General features: G+C 53.8%; 1 protein-coding gene across 1 annotated transcript; it reads left to right on the top strand.

The window, feature by feature from the left end:
- The first annotated feature begins 1,165 nt into the window (after window positions 1-1,165).
- Window positions 1,166-8,988, top strand: KLHDC8A (kelch domain containing 8A). The gene is made up of 5 exons (XM_012459342.2): window positions 1,166-1,730; window positions 5,228-5,392; window positions 5,626-5,841; window positions 6,426-6,527; window positions 7,444-8,988. The coding sequence occupies exons 1-5, from the start codon at window positions 1,355-1,357 to the stop codon at window positions 7,635-7,637; spliced, it is 1,053 nt and encodes a 350-aa protein (XP_012314765.1). The 5' UTR covers window positions 1,166-1,354; the 3' UTR covers window positions 7,638-8,988.
- Window positions 8,989-9,215: the final 227 nt, after the last annotated feature.

The raw sequence follows: 9,215 nt of genomic DNA, 5'->3' as shown, positions 1-9,215 counted from the left end.
AGCTTGTGCAGGGTGATGGTGGACGTGGTGGGTTGTGCATGTGTGTGGCAGACGGAAAAACTGCCCGTGTGTGTTTGTCTGTGTTGGTGTTTCTAGCTGTGTCCATGTGTCTGTCTGCGCATCATTGGTCAGTGTCTCTGTGGATGTGTCTATTTCAGGGAGGAGAATGATGTGTAACTTATGCATCTATGTGCAAGAGGATGTATATGTTATATTTGAAAGTACCTGTGCCAGGTCTGCGTGCATCACACCCACATAAGCTGTTTCCATTCCAACTGTATGATAATACCTCCCCACAAGCAAAGCTGGCTATTGAGTTAGCCTGTCGCGAACTGAGTCTGTATACTGTAGATAAACTGGGTAATTGGAGTCTCTGCCTCTTCATCCAAAACAAACACAAAAGCCCGCCCCCACACCAGAGGGAGTCTGTGCCCGTCATCTGGGTACTTGGTTGTAATGCCCTGCTTTCCTTGACCCTGTAGACAAGGTGAGTGCTCCCCCGGGGACCCCTGCGGCGGGGCTTCTGTAAAGAGGTCACAGCACGCTGTGTCCCGGGACGCACACGGATTCCTGCACAGGTGTGGCGGCTGCGGGTAGGGACGGAGCGGGCTCGCAGGCCTTCTCCCCGGCGGGCAGCGGCTCCGCTTCTCCTTCCTGCTGTTCACTTCATCCCCTCATCTGCATGTGTGACAGCGGCGCGCGGACTGGGGAAGGACAGAGCGCCCTCTCCCCTGCTCCCGTGCCGCCGGGCGGGGACTCCGGGCTCCCCTGTGATGCGTCGTCTGCGCCTCGCCGCCGCGCTCCCCGGGCCTGGCAACGTAAGTGATGCGGGGGCGGAGGCGCCGAGACTGCGGGGAGGGGGCGCGGGGGAAGGGAGGCGTCGACGCCCAAAGACGCTAACTCCTTTCTCCGCCCGGGGACTGCCGGGCGCCCCGAACCCCTGAAAGCCCCGGCCCGCGGCGCGCTCCGGCGGTGTACGAGCTGCAGGCGCGGGGCTGGCGGGGCGCGGGGACCAGGCGGTGCAGGGCGTGGTGCTGCCGCCGGGGGGCGCCCTCCGCCGCCGCGTCTTCCTGGTGAAGTTGGCCAGGGGCTGCGGAGCCCGCTCAGTGCCCGCGGGAGGGCGCGTGGCTCCGGCTGCCCTTGATTCGCCGCGTTTCTCCTGCAGGGCCAGGCGCGGACGCCGCCGGACCGCTGAGACTCGGGGCGAGGTGAAGCGCTAGCCGGTGTCTGGCCGGAGCCGGCGCTTGGGAGCCCGATGGAGGTGGCGAGAGGGGCCGTGGGAGCCCGCGCCGAGTAGCCGGTGGACCCCCGCGCTCGCACCTCCCCCGGCGCCCGGGCGCTCCCCGAGGCTGCCATGGAGGTGCCTAACGTCAAGGACTTCCAGTGGAAGCGCCTGGCGCCACTGCCCAGCCGCCGGGTCTACAGCTCCCTGCTGGAGACCGGGGGCCAGGTCTATGCCATCGGGGGATGTGACGACAACGGCGTCCCCATGGACTGCTTCGAGGTCTACTCCCCCGAGGCCGACCAGTGGACCGCCTTGCCCCCGCTGCCCACAGCCCGGGCGGGAGTGGCCGTCACCGCCCTGGGGAAGCGGATCATGGTGGTTGGGGGCGTGGGCACCAATCAGCTGCCCCTGAAGGTCGTGGAGATGTACAACATCGATGAGGGCAAGTGGAAGAAGAGAAGCATGCTGCGCGAGGCCGCCATGGGCATTTCTGTCACGGCCAAAGGCAAGTGGGGCCGGGCTGAGGGCGGCCAGAGAGAAGGAAGTGGGGGTCCACGAGGGAAACAGGTGGAAACCAACACGCATTTGCTGTGGGCTGTGGAGTTTAGTGCCATGTCTCTGCAGACCCCATGCGTTCAGCAGAATGGTGCATCTCCCACCACCACACCCCAGCCCCTGAAATCTGCCTTGCAGGTGCCACCACCCCCAGGCACCTATTCGGGGTCCTGACGATGCTCACTCTGTCCTTGTAGGTCACCAGGCCCCACTGAGGGGGCTTCAGGACCTGATTCCAGGGGCCTCTTCCACCTTCAACCTCCTCCTCTGCCTCCCAGTCTGAGATGCTCAGTGGAGAGCAGAATGTTCCTGAGGGTTGTGCTCCTGAAATGTCTCGCCTCATTTCACTGAGTCCTCAGGGCATGTCCTCACTACATGGTTTTGTGAATCTCATTTTACTTTCTCAAAGCCCCTCATTTCGTTCTTTTCACACCTAGTACAGCCCAGACCCTAGAGCTCCGAAAGCTCTTCTGCTAAAACACAAAGGGTTTCGTGGGAGATTGTTCAATGGAAATTAGGAGACATCAAGTTCAGACACACCTGAGCAGCACAGGCTTGCAGTGCACTGCAGCCGTCCCTCCTTTTCCACTTCCTCCCTCACTCTTCTGCTAAACCATCCTAGCTGCATGTCGAGTCTACTGTAGATTGGGAACCAGTATTTCTTGAGCACCTGCTCTGTCCCTGGCACACTGCCAGGCTCCAGGAAGGAAGGAAAGAAGCAGATCTGTTCCCTGCTTTCAGGAGCCTAGATCTGACCAATGAAGGTGATCAGAGAGAAAACCTAGTGCAGAATCCCCCAGGGAAGCATTGCCAGTGGGGCTTCTGTGACCTCCCAGTAAGAAGGATGGAAGGCCTGGAGGCCCACGGAGGGCAAGGGAGGGAAAGAGTACATCTTCATCCCAGGCCTCAATAAATGGTCTTGAAAGATTAAGAAGTAACCTTTATTGAATCCTTACCATTGGTGCTTTGTATACATAAACCCCTTTGATTCTCACAACTTCTCCAATGAGGTAAGTGCTATTATTACTCTGATTTTAGAGAGAAGCAGTGTAAGGCCCAGAGAGTTAGTTAAACCACTGGCCCCAGGTGACACAGATTGTAAGTGATGACTCAGTCTGTGCTCTTACTATGGCACTGAATGGGTTCAACAGTTAGTTTAGTAAGCATTTACATGCCTGTGTGCCAGGCATTGTGCCAGATTCTGGGGCTATAGATTTAACAAATTCTCAAGGGCCTACAATCTATTGAAAGAAACAAAGATTATTCAGTAACATGTGGCAATTAGGGTGATGGAATAGGGTGACAGAAGTGCCATCACTCAGGAGGCACTGAGCCGGTGCTGTCGACCCAGCCTTGTAGTTCAGGGACACCCAGATGGGTCTGAAAGGATTAGTAAGAACTGGGCACAAAAATAGTAGTGAGGAGTGGATGGGAGGATTCCCAGAAGGATTCCCAGGAGGAGGCGTTTCAGGTAACACAGGATGGGAGGGTGGAGCTTGTGCAAGGTGAATTCCTCATTAGCAGGCACCATCTTCCAGCCTCAGGCTAGGGTTGGCTTTTTTTTATTTTCCCAGTAAGATTGGAAAGTAGGAGGAAATAGTACTCATCCCTCCAATAACCTTAAGAATAAAGGTCTCCTGGAGCCAGAAGCAGGGAGGACTGGATGCTGGCAGACAGAATCCCAGGCAGGCATGGGTCTCTGAGAAAGAGAGGCCCAGGAGGTCCTGGGGTGAGGCCCAGGGAAACACAGATGCCTTGCCCATCCTCTCTGGTGCAGTGAAGTCCCTTGAAAGGCCACCTACAGTCAAGAGTAGTAGAGAGGGCCGGGCGTGGTGGCTCAAGCTTGTAATCCCAGCACTTTGGGAGGCCGAGGCGGGTGGATCACAAGGTCAAGAGATTGAGACCATCCTGGTCAACATGGTGAAACCCCATCTCTACTAAAAATACAAAAAATTAGCTGGGCATGGTAGCGCGTGCCTGTAATCCCAGCTACTCAGGAGGCTGAGGCAGGAGAATTGCCTGAACCCAGGAGGCGGAGGTTGCGGTGAGCCGAGATCGCGCCATTGCACTCCAGCCTGGGTAACAAGAGCGAAACTCCATCTCAAAAAAAAAAAAAAAAAAAGTAGTAGAGAATAAGAGGGGGCTCACTTCCCAAAGTATCCCTGCTCACTTCCTGGGCAGGATTTCTTAAAGGGCCCAGCAGTCTCTCCAAAGCTTCACCCTCATTCACCTCTAGCCCTATCTCATTTAGCTGAGGTGATTCCTGGATCCCACAAGTCTCTCAATTTGTGAAGGAAGATGGCATTCCCCCATGGGGCTGGCAGACACAGAGAGAACCAGCAGCAGTCCAGTGTCCCACAGGCCAGTAACAGCATGGCTCATCTCTTTTCTAAAGGCCCTGCCATATCTAAAAAATTCCTGTTTGTGAGCACCTGGGGAAAGGGCATCAGAAAAATACCTCTCCTTGTTGATGCCTCTAATCCCAGCACTTTGGGAGGCCAAGGTGGGTGAATCATCTGAAGTCAGGAGTTCCAGACCAGCCTGGCCAACACGGTGAAATCCTGTCTCCACTAAAAATACAAAAAAATTAGCCAGGTATGGTGGCAGGTACCTGTAATCCCAGCTACTCTGGAGGCTGAGGCAGGAGAATCACTTGAACCTAGGAGGCGGAGGTTACAGTTGAGCTGAGAACACATCATTGTACTCCAGCCTGGGTGACAAAGTGAAACTCTGTCTCAAAAAGAAAAAAGAATACCTCTCCTCTTTGGCTTCCCCTCTGGCTGCCCAGGGAGGAGGACAGTGGAGGGAACAAGACCTGCTAGGTTTTTCCAGGCCTAGACTTCACATAGTCTACCCCTGTTCAGGACTTAGGTGTTTCAGGCTTAGCCAAAGGGCTGGACACTAAGGAAGGCTAAGGCATGCAGTCATGCCACGGCTTCAGAAGACCCAGACAGCTGGGTGCGGTGGCTCACACCTGTAATCTCAACAGTTTGGGAGGCTGAGGCAGGAGGATTGCTTGAGCCCAGGAGTTCGAGACCAGCCTGGGCAACATGGCAAAACCCTATCTCTACAAAAAATACAAAAATTAGTGGGGTGTGGTGGCATGGACCTGTAGTCCTAGCTACTTGGGAGGCTGAGATGGGAGGATCTCATGAGCCCAAGAGGTCAAGGCTGCAGTGAACCGTGATTATGCCACATTCCAGCCCGGATGACAGAATGAGACCATATCTCAGGGGAAAAAAAAAAAAAAAAAAAAAGACCCAGGCTCCCAGGCTCAGCTATGGCAGGGACTTCTTTGAATGGTGCCATCAACCACACTGACATATGACTCACTCTGGCTAAGCAGTGGTTGAAAGCTTGACCTGGCCACGGTAGGCAATGGGTGCTGGTGGCCTGTCTTGGTATACCTGTGAGCTAAGCCGGGGCACATATGGCCTTTCTTCTTAGATTACCGAGTGTATGCAGCAGGCGGGATGGGCCTGGACCTCCATCCACACAACCACCTCCAACACTATGACATGCTCAAGGACATGTGGGTGTCACTAGCACCCATGCCCACCCCGAGATATGCTGCCACCTCCTTCCTCCGAGGCTCCAAGATCTACGTGCTTGGTAAGGATGGGTTACTGTTCTATACCTACCCTCCTTCCTTCCCTTGGCTCAGTTTCCGTGGGAAGCAGTGCCTGTGTGCTGAGCATCTCCTCGGCACTGGGGATAATCCCACTGCCAAGCCCACCGGCAGCACCGTGTATGAATGAGTAACCGTCAAAAGTGGAAACCCTTTTGCTCTCCCTGTCCTCAGGGACAACCCTTCTGCCCAACCTCTGTCCTGCTCTGACCCCTAGGGGGACGACAGTCCAAGTACGCAGTCAACGCCTTCGAGGTCTTTGACATTGAGACTCGCTCCTGGACCAAGTTTCCCAACATTCCCTGTAAGCGGGCCTTCTCCAGCTTTGTGATCTTGGACAACCATTTGTACAGCCTGGGAGGCCTGCGGCAAGGTCGCCTGTACCGGCAGCCCAAGTTCCTGCGGACGATGGACATGTTTGACATGGAACAGGGTGAGCGGGTCACCTTCCCCAGGAAGATCGGGATGCCCACCACCCTTCTGGTTGGCTCCGCCTCCCTTACCCCCATCCCAGCCATCTTCCAGGGCCATTTACCCAGCTGGGCAAGCTTCTCAGAAGTCTGAGCACCCCTTTCCACTCAGGGCTACTCTTGGGATCAAATTCTTTCATTGGTGCAGGTCTCCTTTCTGCTTGGTTGGTTATTTTTTTATCAAAGCCTTTTCTACCTGTATTGCCTTTTCTTACAATATTTACACAGGACCAGGTCAGAGAGGGATTTTTCTTACTTTTTACTGATGGACCAACAGAGGGATCCTGACTCCTACCCTCACTGCCTAAGCAGAAGTCAAGGTGATTTCATTGTAGGGGATGATGGTGCCTTACAGAGCACCAAGCATGGGAGAGGTGGAAGCCACAGAGAAGTTCAAACAGCAGGAGGAACTGTGTACTCCCCGAGCATAAAGCATCAATGAAGACTCTGTACCGGGTGAAAGCCATTTGGGCCACAATCTATATTTGGTGGGAGTGGTCTGTATCTTATTCTGTCTATATATCCCACCATTATCCATGGCCTATAGGGGGATGGCTGAAGATGGAACGATCGTTCTTCCTCAAGAAACGGCGGGCAGACTTTGTGGCTGGCGCTCTGAATGGACGGGTCATAGTAGCTGGGGGACTCGGTAAGGATGGCACTTTCAAGCTGGAATTTATTGTGGTTCTGGTGCTCGGTGGATCCTTGGCACTTTGCATGTGCAGGAAAGGGTACTGGCTCCTTGCGTACCACCTGCCTACCACTTTATTCCAAAAAACTCAAAGCACTCCCTTCCTCCCAGCTTGGATATCACCTATCCATATATGGGCCCCCAGTGTGGTCTCTCTACCCTCTTACACGGAGAAACTGTGATGCAGAGAGAATAAGGGACACCCACAGCCATGTAGCATAGGCTTGCTGAGCACAGATTTCTATCCGGGGATGACTGGAGATAAAATGTGGAGGGGATTAGCCTTGGTCCTCCTCTGACCAATCTCTTCTCCTTGGATACCCAGCCCAATCATGGAACAGGAAAGCAATCTGATTGAATAAGTTTAACAGATGAATCTTGGGTTTCGTGTATTAACTCTGCCAGAGATTACTGGTATTTTGAAGGAGGGACTCTAAGGTGAAAATTCCCCCACCATCAGAAAGAGAGATCAGGCAGCAGGGCTTCCAGGTGCCCAAGTCTACTTAGCGTGGACGAACTCCCACTTTACTCATGCAGGAAGGAACCAGGTGAGCTAGACCATGTCGGTAGCTTTTTAAATCAAAGGCAGCAGTGAAGCAGTAGTGTGCTAGAAAGCTCTGGTGAAAAGCAATGGGCAGGGAAAGCAAGCTTACTCTTAAAGAGACAGAAAGACAAGAAGAAGGTAGGAGGGACAAAGTGCCTGCTTGACAAAAGCCACTGGCTTAGTAAAGGGAGTAATCCTGTAGCCAAGGAAGGTAACGTTGCTTGGCTTCTGCTTGTGGGTGCCCAAGAGAGAGAGGGAGGTGGGGTGATTGTGGGGCATGGATTGGTGGTTGGACTCCTTTGTAAGGTCTGATTCCCTTGACACTTGCAGGGAACCAACCCACTGTCCTGGAGACGGCGGAAGCATTCCACCCAGGGAAGAACAAATGGGAGATCCTCCCTGCCATGCCCACACCCCGCTGTGCCTGCTCCAGCATAGTCGTCAAGAACTGCCTCCTTGCCGTGGGAGGTGTCAACCAGGGTCTGAGTGACGCGGTGGAAGCCCTGTGTGTCTCTGACTCCTAGCTGTCCCTGGGCCCAGCATCTTTGCCCTGGACCATATCGCTTCACGCTTGACACAAGGAATGATCTTGTCCAAGCAGTCGGGGCTACTTCCCAGAATGTCAGCTCCTGTTAGCAGCCGATGGCGTCTGGCTTTGGGGCTCTAAGTGACCTCTCTATAGTTCCAAATCCAACCAATGTCAGAAAACTGTAAGAGGCGCAGATGACCCTACCAGCTGCAGAGCTGACTCCGAAGAGAGTCTCCACTTACTGCACTGGCACAGAAAGGCACAGGATTATTTCCCTCCTATGAGTCCCACCTCCCCTGACCCCTGTCCCCAGGAGGCAGGTAGAGCAGTTCTGACTGAGGATCAACTGCTGTTGCTGTCTTTCCCCAGCTCTGAACTAGTTTAAAGGTCTCTTAGGATGAAACATGCAGAATGATTGGGGTGGGGGTTCCAAATCCCTTTCTTCTCCCTTGGTTTATATCTCTTCACCATTTGGTGGTCAACTGTGGACCTGCCCTGGACCTCATCTACTCAGCGAGAATTGGACATGAAGCTAGAGGCAGCTGCCTTGGAAGGGAAGTCAGGCTCACATGGACGGCCCAGGCCATGCCAGGAAGAATCCCTTCCTCTTGGGGTCCTTGCTGGGCATGTGATGAGGAGGAAGGGGCGGTCTCCCAGCCCTAGGCCTGCTCCCCACATCTCTCCTAATTCCACTTCACTTCCCCTTCTGCCACCCCCTCCCCACCAGAGGCCTAGCCCTTTGGTCACCGAAGGCCCCCAGAGTGTCTCTGTGTGAAACCTTCTCATTTACACTGTGGCATCAAAATCCACAAAAGATGGATTAATTGCACTCTGGTTAATAGCAGCAGCACAATGATTAAAATCTATATTCCTCTCTTCTCTAGCACCCTGGTGTGGGGGTGGAGCAAAAGGGTGTCTTGAGGGGCAGGGAGGACCACACAAAACAATCTCTCGGGCATTCTCAGGCTAAGTAGGGCACCCAGTGATTACCTGTTCTTGGCTGTCCCCTCTAAAGAGCTCTGCCTCCTCACAGCCACCACCAGCGGCCCCGCTCCCAGGCAAACAGCACATATTCTTCTCTTGCATTGACACTGCATGTTAGTCTTCCATTCAGAACCCATCATCAGCTCAGTCCTTCCTATGTCTAGTCTCAGTTCATTCAGCCAAAGCTCACTTTTGTCCTATCTGAAGTAGAGAGGAAACTGCTCACTGATTTTCTTTTTAAAAACTTGAAGAATGTGCCTCCTCTTAACATCTGTTTCTGACTCCCAGTTATTTTTAAAAGCTGTGCTAGCACTGGGGACACGAGGATGAATAAAATGCCTGCCCTGAAGGGTTCTGGAGGAGTCAGGTGTCACTCATCAGGCGAGAGTATGATTCTTTCTCCAGGAGGCAGGAACAGAAGAGGATCACCTATCTGGATCTGAGGGGTCCAGGGAGCCTCTTGGAGGGAGGGGGTGGGACACCTTCAGCTGAGTCTTCAAGGACAAGTGAAACCTGGGTCTTTACACATGATACGAATTTTTTTTCCCTCCCTTTCTCTGGGTTCTTGGACTTTTTCCTTAATTGGGTC

This window comes from Aotus nancymaae, unplaced genomic scaffold (genome assembly GCF_030222135.1).
Source record: "Aotus nancymaae isolate 86718 unplaced genomic scaffold, 86718_ANA_hifiasm-v0.15.2.pri h1tg000039l, whole genome shotgun sequence".
NCBI classification, from domain to species: Eukaryota; Metazoa; Chordata; class Mammalia; order Primates; family Aotidae; genus Aotus; species Aotus nancymaae.
Note: the sequence above shows the minus strand (reverse complement) of the source record. Positions and strands in the feature narration are given on the sequence as shown.